Source organism: Nomascus leucogenys, chromosome 20 (assembly GCF_006542625.1).
Source record: "Nomascus leucogenys isolate Asia chromosome 20, Asia_NLE_v1, whole genome shotgun sequence".
In the NCBI taxonomy this organism is placed as follows: domain Eukaryota; kingdom Metazoa; phylum Chordata; class Mammalia; order Primates; family Hylobatidae; genus Nomascus; species Nomascus leucogenys.
The window spans coordinates 47,094,480-47,112,224 of NC_044400.1; the positions used below are offsets into that span (position 1 = coordinate 47,094,480).

Genomic DNA, 17,745 nt, shown 5'->3' on the forward strand with positions numbered 1-17,745 from the left:
CTCCTGGGTTTAAGCGATTCTCCTGCCTCAGCCTCCCGAGTAGCTAGGATTATAGGCATGCACCACTATGCCTGGCTAGTTTTGTATTTTTAGTAGAGACAGGGTTTCTCCATGTTGGTCAGGCTGATATTTAAAATTTTCTCATTTTCCATTTCACAATTTTCTTTTTATTATATTCTTCCTTTTGCTTTATGTTTATCTTGCTCCTTTTTTCAGTGTCTTGAGGTAGAAACTTAGATTACTGATTTGAGGCCCTTTTTCCCCCTAATGTAAACATTTAGTGCTATAAATTTTCTTCTATGCTGCTTTAGTTGCCTCCCACGTATTTTGATATATTTTCATTTTCATTCAGTTCTATGTATTTTTTAATTGCTTTGGGGCTCTAGGACCCATGGATTATTTAGAAATATGTTGTTTAATTTCCAAGTGTTTGGAGGTTTTCCTGCTGTTACTGACTTCTAGTTTGATTCCATTCTGGTCAGAGGACATATTTTATATGATTCAATATAAATTTGCTGAGGTCTGTTTCATAAGCCAGGGTAGTCTATTGTGGTGAATGTTCCATAGGCATTTGAAAAAAATGTGAATTTTGTTGCTGCTGGGTGCAGTGTTCTATTAGGTTTAGTTGGTTTATAGTGCTGACCTAGTCTTTTATATCCTTGTTGACCTTCTGCCTAGTTGGTTCTATACATTACAGTTGTCCCTCAGTATCCCAAAAGGACTGGGTTCCAGGATCCCTCTGTGGATACCAAAATCCACAGATGCTCAAGTCCATTATATAAATGATGTTGTAGTTGCATATAACCTATGCACATCCTCCCATATACTTTGAGTCATCTTTAGATCACTTATAATACCTAATACAAGGTTAAATGCCATGCTAAGTTCAAACATATCAATGTAAATGATGGCTAGAGTAGCTATCTTCTGGTTAGCATTTGTATGGTCTTTTTCCATCCTTTTACATGGTTATATCATTATATTTGAAGTGAATTTCTTACAATGACCCTTTTAAAAGGGTCATTAAAAATACATTCTAGGCCGGGTGTGGTGGCTCACACCTGTAATCCCACCATTTTGGGAGGCTGAGGCAGGTGGATCACTTGAGGTCAGTTCGAAACCAGCCTGGCCAACATGGTACAACCTCGTCTCTACTAAAAATACGAAAGTTAGCCAGGCATGGTGGTGAACACCTGTAATCCCAGCTACCTGGGAGGCTGAGGTAGGAGAATCACTTGAACTTGGGAGACGGAGGTTGCAGTGAGCCGAGATCATGCCACTGCACTCCAGCCTGGGCAACAGAGTGAGACTCTGTCTCAAAAAAAAAAAAAAAAAAATCCACTCTAACAGTCTATGTCTAATAAGTTTTTCACTTACATTTAATGTGTTGACATGTTTGAATTGAAGTCTACTGCTTTATTATTTGCTTTCTATTTGTTCCCTCTGTCTTTTATTTGTTTTTATTCCTGTTTCTTTCCTTTGTTTAGATTTGAACATTTTTTAGTATTCCATTTTAATTTATCTATTGTGCTTTTGTATATTTCTTTGAATAGTTTTTTTAGAGGTTGCTCTAGATTATAATGTACATATTTAAATTTTCATAGTCTACTTAGAATCAATATTTTGCCATTTCAAGTGGAATGTAGAAGTCTTATCGCATACAAAAGCTTTTACCCTCTCTCCCCTTTATAGTATAGTTGTCTTATATAATGCATTTTCATGCATTAAACACCCTACTGAGTAATATTATAATTTTTGTTTTAAACCATCACATGTATGTTAAAGATCTCAAAATTAAAAAAAAGTCTATTATATTTACCCAGATATTTACCATTCCTGTTGCTCTTCCTTCATTCTTAATGTCCCAAATTTCCTTCTGTTCTCAGTTCTCTTCTATCTGAAGAACTTCCTTCAGCAGTTCTTTTAGAGAGCAAGATGGTCTCTTCATTTTCCTTCATCTAAAAATGCCTTTATTTCGCTTTCATTTAGTGACATACATTGTTACTGGATAAAGAATTTCAGTTGACAATGCTTTTATTTTAGCACTTTAAGAATATTGTGGCATTTCCTTCTAGCCTCAATACTTTATGGTGAGAAAATCCACTGTCATTCAAAATGTTGCTCTCTGGCTGCTTTCAAGATTTTTTCTTTATCTTTATTTTTCAACAGTTTGATTATGATGTGAATAGCCCTAGATTTCTTCTGGTTTATCCTTTTGGGGACTTGCTGAGCTTCTACAATATGCAGGTTTATGTCTTTTGCCATAAAGTTTCCAGCCATTATTTTTGGGACTCCGAAGACACAAATACTAGACCTTTTGTTATTGTCTAATAGGTCTTTGGGACAAATAATTTTGTTTCATTTTTTTCTTCCATGTTCAGATTGGATATTTTCTAATCATCTCTCTTCAAGTTCACTGACTTTATTATCTCCATTTGCTATTAAATCCATCAAATTTATTGCATTTTATAGTTCCAAAATTTCCATTTGGTTCTTCTTTATTGGTTCTATTTCTTTGTTGAGACTTTCTAGCTTTCCATTTGTTTCAAGAGTATTAGGCCTTACCTCTTGGAGCATTTCTACATTTGCTATCTGCATCATCTTGGCATTGGTGTTTTTTCATTGTTATTTCCCAAGCGAGTTAAAATTTTCCTAATTCTTCATATGTCAAGTAATTTGGGGTTATATTCTGGACATTGTGAAATTATGAGATTGTGTCTAATCTAAATCCCATGGAGAAGGTTAATATTTTTGTTTCAGTAGACCATCAACCTGGCTGGGTTCAGGCCACAAGTTTCAAAGAGGCTTCTGTGGCTTACGGTTTCAATGTCAGTTCTGTTTTCAACGCCTTTGCAGTGGTATTCAGATTATGTCCCTCTGTGGCCCACTCAGTGGCTAGTATAAGACCTTGGCTATGATCTATGTCTCAGTTCAGTTCACAGGGTCTTTGGTATATGTTTAGGATAAGTCTATGCATATGAGCTTAAGGATGAACCCAGGAGTTCATAAATATCTTTACAGGGTTGCTTTCCTGAGTTCCTTCCTCTCTGTGATCAATCTAGTACTTTCTAGTCCCTAGGGCTCCTTATTTTGGTCGTCTATTAATGCTTGATCTCTAGTTACTCTGTTCTACCACATAATTCCCACACTGTACGAGCACTTGTGACCAAGGGAGGATAGAGAGAAAAATAGGCAATAGTGGTTTTCCCTGTCTTCTGGAAGCCACAGCCTCTAATTGGAGAGAAGATTATCCTCCATCAGAGTTTTAGGTGCCTGTGGGTCCTTGGTGCCACTGTTCTTGTTGCCACTGCCATGGGGAGACTGCTTGGTGGCTGGAGCATTAGAGAACAAAGAACAAAAAAAGAAAAAGAAAACCAGGGGATTTCCCCAACTGCCTTTGAGCATTGTAAGTTCTCTTTCTTGCAACTTAAGCCAGAACCAGAAAGCTTCCTTAAAGCTCTCTCTGTGCTTTGGTGCCTACTTCTAGGTTTCAGACTTCCTTGAGTCCTGGCTGTGAGACAGCAGAGGACAAATGGGAGACTCAATGCTGGTTAGTTGGCACTTCAAATTCCATCTTCTTTTCCGATCTGCCTGCTACTATTTACTTTTCAGAGTCCTTAAATATCTGCTCCATGCATTCTGTTCACGTTTTACAGCTGTACTCAGTGGAAGACATGCGGTGGAGTGTGCTTACTCCATGTTACCCAGAACTACCTATTTAAGATTGATTTTCAACTATACTTTGTTTTATATTTTTGCCCTGAATATTAAAATCAAGAGTAAAGTAGTCTTAGACGTTTTAAATCGTAAATGTGATTGCCAGATTCATATTAGCTAACAAAGTTTGGCTGATTCACTTTTTTACTATATAAACTTTCCTAAAAATATGTGAAAATAACTTACCAGTTATCTCCACATGTAGCAACTTTGTTAAGAGTCTGTGATACTGCAATGCTGGTTAGATTATCTTTATGGTTACGAGCCTGAAATATCTCTTGACCAAGCTCTCCAGTATGAGTAGAAATGACCACAAAATGTCCACATGAAAAACCAATCATGATGCGGCCATCACCATACCTATAGCAACGAAGGCAACAATATGGTAAACAAGGAGATTAGCTATCAGTGGCAACATGGTAAATTAGCAAGTACCTTAAAATTAAGGAATTATAGAAACATGGCACATGGATACATATGTAACAAACCTGCACATTGTGCACATGTACCCTAAAACCTAAAGTATAATAAAAAAAAAAAAAGGAATTATAGAATATAATTTATCAAGGGCCTACTTTGTGTCAGATAATATACTAGGTAGTTCTGCATACTAAATCACAGACCATGAATCAGAAAATGTTATGTATAGAATTGAATGTTACAAACAAAAATTGAATACAATTAGTAAGGAAAAACCTACAGATGTCCTTCTGTAATGAGCTTTTTGTACATACCAGTTATAGCAGACAATGTTGCCAAAGTCCTGCTGAAATTCAAGATCAGCTGGGTTATCTGGTTCATTCAGATTAAAAAGAAACAAAGTTTTCTTGCCAAGCACCACACTTATCTGCCAGAAAAGATTAGGAGACTGTGAAATGAGTTACTTAGTACTTCATGAAAAGACCATTAAGCAAATCCAACAGCTGAACCTAATTTGTGAAAATAATAAGCCCAATTTAGACGTGCTAAATGCTGTAACTAGTACAATAATATGACTAAAAAAATGTATTTACTAATATATAAACTGGTAAGGTCCTTGGTTTTACACATCTTCAATATAACCTTTGAAATATACTACAATTCCTTTGTGGAGTGTCCATTTAAATTTTCTATACCTTTCATTAGAGTACTGCACAATACAGGATTGTAAGTCTGACAGTTCCACTGCAAATGAATTCATATTTAGATTATAAAGACTCTTCCACTCTAAGAGGCTGTTCTGCTCTTGAGCCATTTGGGATTATAGGTCCACACTCCTGTGGATAATCCAGCTTGGCTTTTATATCATCATTGGTTCCATCACCTGCAGGTCAGTGTTGGCTAAACTAGTGTCTCTTTGCTACTCATGCAAGTAAATTCTTAAGTGTGATTCCCAGTGGAGGATGTAATTATGTTTGGGAGAAAAAGGAGTACATTACTTATTTGGGCTCATTATTATATATTTCCTTGATTATAAGATGCTCTCAATTGTAAGTCACTATCAATTTAATAGGTTTTTAGGAAATAAAGAACTACTACTTTATTAAATATATTCATATTGATTGTGAAAATCATCCTGATTTCAGAATGTTAAGATGTGGCAGGGAAAATGCGTCTAAGTATTAACCAAAAGCTACAACTTTGGCCGGGTGCGGTGGCTCACGCCTGTAATCCCAGCACTTTGGGAGGCCGAGGCAGGCGGATCACCTGAGGTTGGGAGTTTGAGACCAGCCTGACCAACATGGAGAAACCCCATCTCTACTAAAAATACAAAATTAGCTGGGTGTGATGGCACATGCCTGTAATCACAGCTACTTGGGAGGCTGAGGCAGGAGAATCGCTTGAACCTAGGAGGCGGAGGTTGTGGTGAGCTGCGATCGCGCCACTGCACTCCAGCCTGGATAAAAAGTGCAAAACTCTGTCTGTCTCAAAAAAAACAAAACAAAAAAACAAACCTACAACTTCAAGAGGTCTGCTAACCACATCTCATAGAGTAAAAATTTTAAAAATAATATATGAATTAATACTTCTGTTCTGCAAGGTACCCCTAATGTTTTTGCTATCACAAGAATGAAAAGAGCAATACCAATTGTAACAGAAAGCTGTCCTCATTTGCTGTAATGCCAGGTAGTCAGTAGCAATTACAACAACTTTTAGGGACTAAAAGACCTAGCTCTACCTTAGCTTAAAATACAGTCAATGGACCTAATTTATTTATCACTATTTTAGTCATCCAAGAAAAGCAAATTATACATTCCACAAAATTACCCAAATGATTTGCACATGGATTTGATTAGAATTCTTACCATGCTTTCAGCAGCAGAGGTTCGGTCATCCATCTTCATCAAGGAAAACTGCATGTTGCTAGGCTCTGATCTCACTTGTGTCTAAAGGAGTAAAAACATCATCACTATGAACAAACCCAATATTTAAATTCATTCTGAATATTAATAGAACGGATAACTTGTTTTCATTCCTGACTAATGTTGGACTAAGAACCTGAAAATCCTGCTGTCACAAATATCTAGAAATTCTAGATGAAACAGAAAATATCTTATTAAATAGATAAATAAGCTTGAAAGAAGAAGAGGGAAATTTACAGGGACCATCAGCAAAGATCACACTAAAACCAGAGTGTGTGCAGAAACTGATGCTGCAGCTATCCAGAGCAGCTAGTTATGGGAGACAATAAGGAAACCCATTTGTTTTGGCCTGAGTGTTGAGTCAGACAAAACAAAGTTCATTTCAATAATTTAATTAAAGGATGGGCACAGTGGCTCATATCTGTAATCTCAGTGCTTTGGGAGGCTGAAGTGGGAGGATTGCTTGAGCCCAGGAGTTTGAGGCTGCAGTGAGCTATGATCATGCCACTGCACTTCAGCGCAAGACCCTGTCTCAAAAAAAAAAAAAAAAAGAAAGAAAGAAAAAGAAAAAGGAAAAAGGATTTCATTAAAGACCTCCCTTCCTATTCTCATTATAGTCTGAGGTTCAAATGTGTATGCTGGGTCATTTGGGAGCTCCCAAGATGAGAAATTAACATAAAATATGGAAGTATCCAGGTTCATACTATCCCTGCAGTTTTGGAAAAAACTAACCCAGAACCTCTACCAAGGTTTTAAAAAATTTCCACACATAAACCTTGCTAAAGATGAGCTCATAATTCAAAATTATAAAGCTTGTAAAGAAACAATGCATGAAGAGAAGGAGTTAGCAGATATAAAAATAATAGAATTATCAGAGAGAGAAATTATAAAATAAATATTTTAAAAATGACTAAAGCTGTAAAAGAACTCTTAAATATGAGAAAAGAATTTTTTAAGTTCAGGCAGTTTTTTTTTAAGTGCATATGTACTTTTGTATTACAGGACGTGTATCTGAAGGGTAGAACCCTAGAAATGGTATTGTTAGGTCAAAAAGTACGTACAGATGTAGTTTTGTTAGCTATTTCCAAATTTTCCTCCAGAAGGGACATACTAATTTTATCTACAGTTTCACCAACAGAATATGTTGTCATATTTTATATAATTTTGCCACCCTGATAGGTGAAAAATGGTATTTCAGTGTGGCTTTAATTTGTAGTTATTTAATTATGAGTAACTTTGAAATTTTTTTCATATGTATGACAGCCATTTTTTATATATTTTTGTGTGAACTGTCTATTCATGTATTTCAAGTGGATTTTTAAAAGAACTACAAAGTGCTTTCTAAAAACGAGGAGTCATTAAAATAAAAAAACTCAATGGTATAGACAGATGATTAGACAAATTTGAAGAAAGAATATGTGAACTAATATGAGGAAATCATCCAAAAGGTTGCAGAGTGATAAAAAGATAAAACTATGAAAAGGAGAGATTAAGAGACATAAGAAGGTCCAACAGCTATCTAACAGACGCTCCCAAAAAACAGAATAGAAAGGGCAAGAAGTAATATTCAAAGAGATAATGACTATGAATTTTCCTGAATTGACAAAGGATAGCAATCTTCAGATTCAGGAAGCAAGACAAATCCTGAGCAGGATAAATAAAAATAAATCCATACAAGTGATACCATAGTGATCTTCAGAACGCCAAAGTTAAAACTATTAAGAAAAAACACCAAACAAAGCAACACTTATAATGTATATTTTGCTTACTACATGGCAGCTTAAGTAGTATGTCTAATTTTGGAAGCAGACTTCTTAAGGATTAGAAATGAAAAACAGTTATCTTGTATGTAAATAATGGTTGAATTGTAGTGACTTCCTGGAATGCTATACGGAAAAAATATTCTAAGGCCATATTTTGATTCAGTGGAGGGAAAAAAATCCACTATCTATTGGTAATGTCTGATATGGGCACAAGAGAGGGGAGTTGTAGCATTTATACCATATCTACCATTCTATTTCTAAAGGGCATTGAAAATAGAATGATTGAAACAGATACAGGAGTCGACTTTCTTCTTCAGCCCTATTTTCTAAAAATTCCCAATCAAAACCTATATCTTCAGTTAGTCCAGGCTTGAACAACCCATGAACAAGCTGTAGTTCTTCCTTGCTGTTCTGCTTGTACTGAATGAGTAGATGTTTTGCACTATCTACTAAAATAAGTTTTAGCAAGGTACATAGTCAACTAGCTGGACTAAAATTGCAGCTTTCCTGGGAGCAGGTAGATTTGGCCATATGACTAGGTTCTAGTCATATGACATGAAGGGAAATAATAAATGCATCTTCCAGATCAAGTCCTTTACAAATTTCTTACACTCTATTTCTTCTCTTTGTCCTTTCCCTGGAGCTGAAATGCAGATGTAATCCTGGTACTCTAGCTTCAGTCATGCAGAGATGAGGGTACAATACTCCAGAAAATGGCAGAGCAGTAAGATGGAAGGAACCTGAGACTCTGTACAATTTAGTAAAGCAGGGGTACGTAGGTGACTTTGTCTCTCTGTTGCATGAGAAAAAGAGAGAGAGGAAACCCCCCGCCCCGACCCATACTATCATATTCTTCCAGCCCCTGAAGTTTTAGGTCTCTCTGTCCCAACAGTTTAGTCTATACCCTGACTGATTCAGATAGCCTTCTATCTTTGAAAGACTCACAATCAAACTTTCACTGATCTCCTCTATCTCCCAAATGTTGTAGGACAGGTAAGCTGTAGCACAAAATGTGACAATTAATCAATAAGGCCATGTGTGTTTTATAATATTAGTAATGTCTTCTTAAGAGTGGGGCCCTGTGATCAGCAGCCACTAAGATGGCCCACAATGATCCCCACTTTCTGGTTTTATGCCTGTGTGGTTCCCATCCCTGCCCTACCTTTTGTGGGCTATACCTTGTAGTTCACAACAGAATATGGCAAAAGTGACTCTGTGATTAGGTTATAAAGAGACGCAGCTTCAGTCTTGAATGGCTGCTTCCATTCTATCGCCAGCGCTGTGTTGTGAGGCACTCTATGGAGAGATCCATGTGGCAAGGAAGTGAGGAAGGCTTCCAGTGAATAGCGGGAGAGAAACTGAAGCCCTGAATCTAACAATCTGTAAGGAAATGAACCCTGTCAACACCCATGTGAGTGAGCTTGGAGGCAGATTTTCTCCCTATTGAGCCTTCACATGAAACTGCAGCCCTGTCTGACAACACGATTGCAGCCTTGTAGAGACTTTAAGGCAGAGACACCCAGATAAGCTGCATCTAAATTCCTCATCCACAAAACCATGAAATAGTAACTGTTGTTTTAAGCTTCTACATTTTGATTAACGGTTAATTTGTTATGCAGCAATAGATTGGCTAACACAGAGCCATATTTCATATTCTTTCTATAGTATATAGCACAGTGCCATGTGCCTAGCAGGTATTCAAAGAATGTGTTAGTCAATATTGCTGTAGCAATACTAAATCATAAGCAGTAGTCCAAAGTGAAATTTTCCCACTGGTCACATTATGTAGCTACTGGTGATACAAATTCCCATAAGGAGGGAGCCTCTGAAAGAGCTAATCAATCTTGAGAAATGTGAATAGTAGAAAAATTTAATCTTAAAATTAAATTCCATTAGGATTAGTTTAGAAGCAATTTATCAGTTAAAGGTATGGGCTTTAGAATCAGGCAGATTTGACTCTGAGTTCAAGATCTACCAGTTATTAACATTTGTATTATAAATATCCATATATAAGAGTTATTTCATAAATACACTGTCTGACTAGAACCACAGAGCTGATCATCCATGTTAATACCAAAGGGAAATATACAAAGAGGATATTTGGATAACATATTCAAATCAAAGAAAAATGTTCTGACACATAAATAGAAAGGTTTTTGAAGTTATCGTGTATACACACACACACACACACATATACCTCACATATAGATTTTTAAAAATTGTATAAATTAGTTTGATAGACAAACTATTTATTCAGGGGGAAAGCTTGAATATATCAGACCAAAGAGACGTTACTGTATTACCTGTCTTATTGTGTCACCTTCCTGATTACTAACTGTAATCATTTTATCTTCACCACCTAAAGCAAGCAGATTTTCTGCATTCCAACATCCACAAGTGATTCTCTTAGTATGTTTTCCTGAAAAAGAGATGATTTTTATACAGACGTGGATTTCTCAAAGAAAAAAAATCTGTGATGCCAATCTGAATATACCAAGAGATTAAACAGACAAGAATTTAGAATTTCATCAAAGCAGTTAATGTCTAAGCAATCTTATTTTAAACAGTTTATTACCAAGGTATCAAAATAATGGCATATAAAGGCATTACTGTTTTCCAAATTTTTATCTGGATATAAGCACAGGGGCCCTAATGTAAAAAGATATTCTGCTCCTTGACAAGATTTCTTCGTTTATCATATAACCAAACCTGCAAAGATAATGTCTTTTTTTCTTTTTTGAGACAGGTTCTGGCTCTGTCATCCAGGCTAGAGTGCAGTGGTGTGATCTCAGCTCACTGCAACCTCTGCTTCCCAGGCTCAAGCCATCCTCCCAACTCAGGTCCCAGGTAGCTGGGACTATAGGCACACGCCACCACACCCAGCTAATTCTTTTTTTTTTTTTTTGAGACAGAGTCTCACTCTTGCCCAGGCTGGAGTACAGCGGTGTGATCTTGGCTCATTGCAACCTTTGCCTCCCAGGTTCAAGCAATTCTTCTGCCTCAGCCTCCCAAGTAACTGGGACTACAGGCGTGCCAACACACCCAACTAATTTTTATATTTTTAGTAGAGACAGCATTTCACCATGTTGGCCAGGCTGGTCTTGAACTCCTGACCTCAGGTGATCTGCCTGCCTTGGCCTCCCAAAGTGCTGGGATTACAGGCGTGAGCCACCGCACCTGGCCATTTTTGTATTTTTTGTAGAGATGTGGTTTCACTTTGTTGCCCAAGTTGGTCTCCCACTCTGAAGCTCAAGCGGTGCACTCGTCTTGGCCTCCCACCGTGCTGGGATTACAGGCGTGAGCCACCGTGCCTGGCTCCAAAGTTAATGTCTTTTTTTTTTTTTTGAGACGGAGTCTTGCTCTGTCGCCCAGGCTGGAGTGCAGTGGCACGATCTTGGCTCACTGCAAGCTCCGCCTCCCGGGTTCACGCCATTCTCCTGCCTCAGCCTCCCCAGTAGCGGGGACTACAGGCGCCCACCACCAAGCCCAGCTAATTTTTTTTTTGCATTTTTAGTAGAGACGGGGTTTCACTATGTTAGCCAGGATGGTCTCAATCTCCTGACCTTGTGATCCGCCCGCCTCGGCCTCCCAAAGTGCTGGGATTACAGGCGTTAGCCACCATGCCCGGCCGTTAATGTCTTAAGAGAAGTAAATTCCAGAGCACTGAAGTTAACTTTACTTATATTCGGCTTCATGGTGTGGTATACCTTTGACATAAGCAGATTTAACATTCGCAGTTTAACTGTTCATATATAACTAAAAGAGGCCAGGCACAGTGGCTCATGCCTATAATCCCAGCACTTTGGGAAGCTGAGGTGGGAGGATTACATGAGCCCAGGAGTTCAAGACCAGCCTAGGCAACATAGTGAGACTTCATCTCTACAAAAATTAAAGAAAAAAAATTAGCCAAGTCTGGTGGCACACGCCCGTAGTCCCAGCTACTCGGGAAGCTGAGGTGGGAGCACTGCTTGAGCCTAGGAGATTGAGGCTGCAGTGAGCCGTAATCCCACCACTGCACTCTGGCCTGGGTGACAGAGCAAGACCTTATCTCTCAGAAAAACAAAAACAGTAACAACTAAAAGATATAGAATAATTTATGATAATACTGATGCACCTGTTTGAATGCACCCCAGTAAGACTTGTGTTAAGAACTGTATAACTATGCTAACGAGTAATATCAGATAGCCACTAACTATTGGGAAGCTTTTTCATTGAGCTTTCCAGTCAGTGCAAAAACTATATTTTTTTTTTCGGGGAAATCAGACGCTTGACACTATGGGCATTTCTGAAGGTCTTGGGATAGGTAAATCCTCAAGAGTCCCAAGGGTAATTCTACTAATGAGAAGAATAGTTAAGTGTATAGATTCTGGAGCCAGACTGCCTAGCTTTGAATCTTAGCTCCACTACCTACTGAAAAAACCTTGTGTAAGTTACTTAACCTTTCTTTTCTTTTTTTTTTTTGAGTTGGAGTCTTGCTCTGTTTCCCAGGCTGGAGTGCAGTGGTGTAACCTTCTCAGCTCACTGCAGCTTCTGCCTCCTGGGTTCAAGCAATTCTCCTGCCTCAGCCTCCCAAGTAGCTGGGATTACAGGAGCCCACTACCACACCCGGTTAATTTTTTTGTATTTTTTGTAGAGACGGGGTTTCACCATGTTGGCCAGGCTGGTTTTGAACTCCTGACCTCAAGTGACCCGCCTGCCTCGGCCTTCCAAAATGCTGGAATTACAGGGATGAGCCACCATGCCCAGCCAACCTTTCTATTCCTTACTCACTTCATCCATAAATTGGGAATAATTGTAGGACCTCTCATAGGGTTGAGGATCAGTTGAATTAAAGCGCTGACCAAAGTGCAAGGTACATATGCTATGAAAGTGTCAGCTATTTTAGCTGTTACTGAGAGCAGAGACCACATTCATTTTATTCTTCGTACCCTCATAGAATCTAATACAGTACCTATGCAGAAAGCAGGTATTAAATGAATGGTTTAAGTGAGTAGACCCTGAGGCAGGAGTTTGCCTGGTGTGTTAGAGGCTCAGCAAGGACAGTGTGGTTGGAGCAGACAAATGAGGAGGGAAGAACATGAGATGGGGTCAGAGAGGTTGCAAAGGCCAGATTGTGGAAAATTTGTTCTGGCCATTTTAAGGCCTTTTGCTTTGATTCTGGGTGAGAGGGAAACCACTGAAGAGTTCTGAGCAGAGGGCTCATTCTGGCCTCTGGGTTGAGAAGATTCTAGAGTGGGGCAATAGTTGAAGTGGAGAGGCCAGTAAAGAGGAGACTGCAGAAATTAAGGTAGAAAATGTTTGAGACCACACCATGGTGGCAGCAGTAGAGATGGTGAGACAGGCTGGATTCTGGAGATATTTGGAGGTTGAGTCTATAAGATTTTCTGACAAATTAGATATGGAGAGTACGAGAAAGAAAAGAGTCAAGGATGGCCCTAAACATTGGCCTAATGATTTGGAAGAATGGAATGTCAACAATGGTGGAAGGAAAAGCTGTGAGTGAAGAAGGTTTTGGAGATACTAAATTTGAAGTGTATACTAGACACCTCATTGAAGATGTTGAGTAAGCAGTTGGAGGTATGAGTCTACAGTGTGGAAAAGATATAAATTTGGGAGTTTTCAGGATATAGACAGTATTTCACATCAGGAGACCAGAGCACCAAAGTGAAGGAAATATTCAGAGAAGAGACTGGGGCTATAGAGATTTTGCTAATCATAGATTAAGGGACTTGGGTGTTAAATGGAACTGGGGGTCCAAAGAAATAGGCATTAGGAAGGGGAAAAGACTACACAAAGACAAGTAGGAAGATGCCAAAGACATCTTTCTATACCCAAGAAAGGGAGAAGAAAATCTCTTCTTCCTCCTCCTCCTTATATACCTCAAAGCCCTTTTGATTCCAGTGCTCAGAAATCAAGTTAGTCTTAACACCAATAATAACAGTTAATAGACAAACTAAAGTTATTTGTAACTTTAAAAATTTTAGTTTAACTTTTCAAATAGTTCAATGACATTAATGTTTAGCTATAGCACCCAAAATTAATGTTAACATTAAAGGGATACGTATATGTAAAAATAATTTGAAATGATTGTCTTGAATGGAAGGGCACTTTCTCAAGTATCTGTGGGTGCCACTATCTCCAGAGTGTAATTCCTTTATTAACAGTAAGTTATACTTTTCCTGGCCACCTGGATGCAATTAAGCCCACTAGGTTCTACCATTCATCATAATGATGTTACAATAATTGACAAGAATAGATGTTTCTTCTTGGCTATTCAGAGGGCAGATGTCAAGTGGCCAGAGGTTGGGAGAATCAAAGAGCCAAAACAAGAAGATCAAACAAGGAGGGACATAAAAACACCCTCCAGCTGCATATCCTGAGGCAAATGGAACTCATAGTCCACATCTAGATTTAACTAGGATTTGGAAAAGGTTAAGGGGTCAGGATTAGAAATCTTGATATATTCTATCCAAGCAGTACATGTTTTTTTTGTTTTGTTTTTTGTTTTTTTTGAGATGAAGTCTCACTCTGTTGCTCAGGCTGGAGTGCAGTGATGCGATCTCTGCTCACTGCAACCTCCACCCTCCAAGTTCAAGCGATTCTCCTGCCTCAGCCTCCCGAGTAGCTGGGATTACAGGTGGCTGCCACTGCGCCCGGCTAATTTTTTGTATTTTTAGTAGAGACGGGGTTTCACCATCTTGGCCAGGCTGGTCTTGAACTCCTGACCTCGTGATCCACCCACCTTGGCTTCCCAAAGTGCTGGGATTACAGGCGTGAGCCACCACGGACCCAAGCAGTAAATGTTTTAATCTGCCTACTATGTGGGCTAAAATTACCACATATTATAATGCAACTAAGTTAACTAAAATTAATAACAAAAATAGCACATATTATCAAAATGTGTTCACATGTATATGAGCTATTCCTTGTCCAGAGGTACAGTCTGGGTGAGAAAGGACAAATGGAAGCCATGCTGTTAATGTCCTGATGCAGAAGGCACAGCCTGACTTTAACTCAATCTATTCTATGTACCCTGGGAAGTTCTTAGTAAGCAGTGAAGAGGGATCTTCACGTTTAGCTAAATGTAAGACTTGTGGGGGACATAGGGAGGGGGTTTGTACTGCAAAATTTCCCTTGCAAGATCAGGGAAACCTGAGGCAGCAGAATTTGCATTTAGGTAGAGCATCTCAAATATTTAGCACTGTTTCCAGCTATCACCTACCAAGGACAGGAATCTTTCGAGATGTCTGACGATTATAAATAAGCAAATTTCCTTTAACAGTTCCAACAGCCAGGAAACTTCCAACTTTTGACCAAAGAAGGAAAGACATTTGATCCCTGTAACATTAAGATATAAATTACTAAACAATTCAGATCATAACCTCTAAACAGTCCTTTAAAAAAGTACTCCATGGATAATTTTAACATCTACTTAGAAGCCAAAGTACAAAATACAACTTAATGCTTTAGGACAAAGACTAAATGCTGAAGATATTTTGGAGATGCTACAGGTTGATCTTAGGGTCAGTTAGACTCAAAATACAAAAGTATAATTAATGTAGACTTCAATTCAGTTACGATGGGACCTCAAAATTCATGAGATGACCTATGATATTTATTAATTTGTCTATTAACGATAATTTTAGCTCTAAATGTGCTTACAGAAATATTAATGGATGGTGAAACCTCATACTTTAAAAAAGTGGCACCCCATAACATAATATATTAAATGGTAAAAACCACTGGGAATTCGTGACTTTAAAAATGATGTATCTTTTCCAGCTCCGTCACTATTAAAAGTAGCTCAAAAGCAGGTAGAAAACACTTTTGCCCACCACCAGTTCTGACATGCATTCTAGGATTCATGAGGTTGAAGTGTTATACAGTTCCCTACTAAGGGGAAGCAGAACTTCTTGGAGAGTACCTCTTTCCACATATTGAGAAAAGAAATCACAATGAGTCAAGAACAGTGGTTTTCGAAATTTGAAATCAGAACCAGCAGCATCATCTGGGAACTTGTGAGAAATGCCAGTTCTCAGACCCCAGCCCAGACATACTGACCGAGCAACTCTGAAAGTGGCACCCAGCTACCAGTGTTTTCATAAGCCCTCCAGGGGATTCTGATGCAGCTAAACTTTGAGCACCGCTGACAGACCATGGTATGGTTTTCAGAAAGCAGCACTGCTTCCAAGAATGTTGAGGGCAGTGATAAAAGGACAAAAGAGTAAGTTTAAAGAGGTTTCCTCTGGCTAAATTAGGATAATTTGAGGATTAAAAATTACATACTTATTTGATACAAGTTGAGTTTGTGAAACGTCGTAAAATCATGATGTTACTTGGAAGAGAAAAAATAATTTAAAGTATGTGGAAAAATTAGTTGTAAGAAGCATACAATAAAACGTTTAGTTAAAAAATTAATTTTAAGATAGGCATGGTGACTCACGCCTGTCATCCCAGCACTTTGGGAGGCTGAGGTGGACGGATCACAAGGTCAGGAGTTCTAGACCAGCCTGGCCAATATGGTGAAACCCGTCTCTACTAAAAATACAAAAATTAGCCAGGTGTAGTGGCATGCACCTGTAGTCCCAGCTACTCAGGAGGCTTAGGCAGAAGAATCGCTTGAACCCGGGAGGCGGAGGTTGCAGTGAGCTGAGATTGCGCCACTGTACTCCAACCTGGGTGACAGAGCGAGACTCTGTCTCAAAAAAAAAAAAAAAAAAAAGAAAGAAAATTAATTTTAGCAAGTAAGGGAGTAGTAACATACCAGGCTGCTAGGTTCTTCTATTAAGTATCTATTTTATAAAAGATAAATATGCATTTTAATCTCTTTTTCCTTTTTTTAAGTAGATGCCGTAGCTGCAATAATGTGCCTCTCAGATTTCCCTCTGTCTGCAGAAAGTGTAACTGGCCACGAGCCCCAACTGCTAGGCTTTGGAATCCATCACCTCAAGGAGCTGGGCTGTGCTTTCTCATGGGCTGCTCCCAGACAATGACTGAGTGAGGGAGGGATAACTGCTGGGCCCATTCCTGGGCAGAACTCCTTTGACAGGTAACTTTTGCCCAAAGACTCCCCACAGACCTAGCTGAACTTTCTTAATTAGAACTGTGCTACAATTTAATGGGCTGGGCACGGTGGCTCATGCCTATAATCCCAGCACTTTGGGAGGCTGAGGTGGGCAGATCATCTGAGGTCAGGAGTTCAAGACCAGCCTGGCCAACATGGTGAAACCCCATCTCTACTATAAATACAAAATTTAGCTGGGCATGGTGGTGGGCATCCAGCTACTTGGGAGGCTGAGGCAGGAGAATCGCTTTGACCTGGGAGGCGGAGGTTGCAGTGAGCCAAGATCGTGCCACTGCACTCCAACCTGGACAACAGAGGGAGACTCCATTCCAAAAAAAAAAAAAAACAAAAAAACTGTGCTACAATTTAAGATGCTTCTTCCCAACCTTACTTCTTTCCTTCTCTCATTTATAAGGGTCAGACATGCACTGAGGTCTGACAGCTCTTCCAATCTCTTCTCCTAACCTCTCTATGTTCCCTCATAGGCATTTCCTGTAAGAAATCTCTTACACAGTTAATCCTGTCTTGGAGACTCCTTCAAAGAAAATACGAATAAAAATAATTTTGCATGAGCTAAAAATAGTATCAGAGAAAAGAACTGTATAACAAGAACAAGATCTGATCAGCAACAGTGATCATATATAATAAAATAAATATAACAGTCCATTCAATAGTTTATCAGCACTGACAGTTACACAACAACTAACTAGAAAGAAAGTGTTAAGTAACGTGTTCTAAGAAGATCAAGTAATCAAATGTCCTCAAAAGAAGAGCTAACTGAACAGACTCCATCCCTCTTCTCTTAGAATATAAGGCCTGTAGAAACCCTTGCAAATTACAATATGCTACTAAAGCATAT

At 38.7% G+C, this 17,745-nt stretch overlaps 1 protein-coding gene across 7 annotated transcripts in view; it reads right to left on the reverse strand.

Annotated features, from left to right (window-relative positions):
* The window catches only part of WDR19 (WD repeat domain 19), a 98,621-nt gene that overhangs the window by 71,467 nt on the left and 9,409 nt on the right, over positions 1 to 17,745 (reverse strand). For 5 of the 7 annotated variants that reach the window (XR_004027209.1, XR_004027211.1, XR_004027210.1 and 2 more), the window contains exons 5-9: positions 15,045 to 15,160; positions 10,126 to 10,241; positions 6,003 to 6,083; positions 4,452 to 4,564; positions 3,904 to 4,077 (exon numbers count right to left, since the gene is read on the reverse strand). Coding sequence is in view for 4 of the 7 variants with exons in the window: in XM_030800832.1 (XP_030656692.1) it covers positions 3,904 to 4,077; positions 4,452 to 4,564; positions 6,003 to 6,083; positions 10,126 to 10,241; positions 15,045 to 15,160 (600 nt within the window). In the remaining 3 variants the exon portion in view is untranslated. Of the gene's footprint in view, positions 1 to 3,903; positions 4,078 to 4,451; positions 4,565 to 6,002; positions 6,084 to 8,432; positions 8,507 to 10,125; positions 10,242 to 15,044; positions 15,161 to 17,745 lie in introns of those variants that run through there. The other 2 variants (XM_030800834.1, XM_030800835.1) reach the window with 2 other exon arrangements.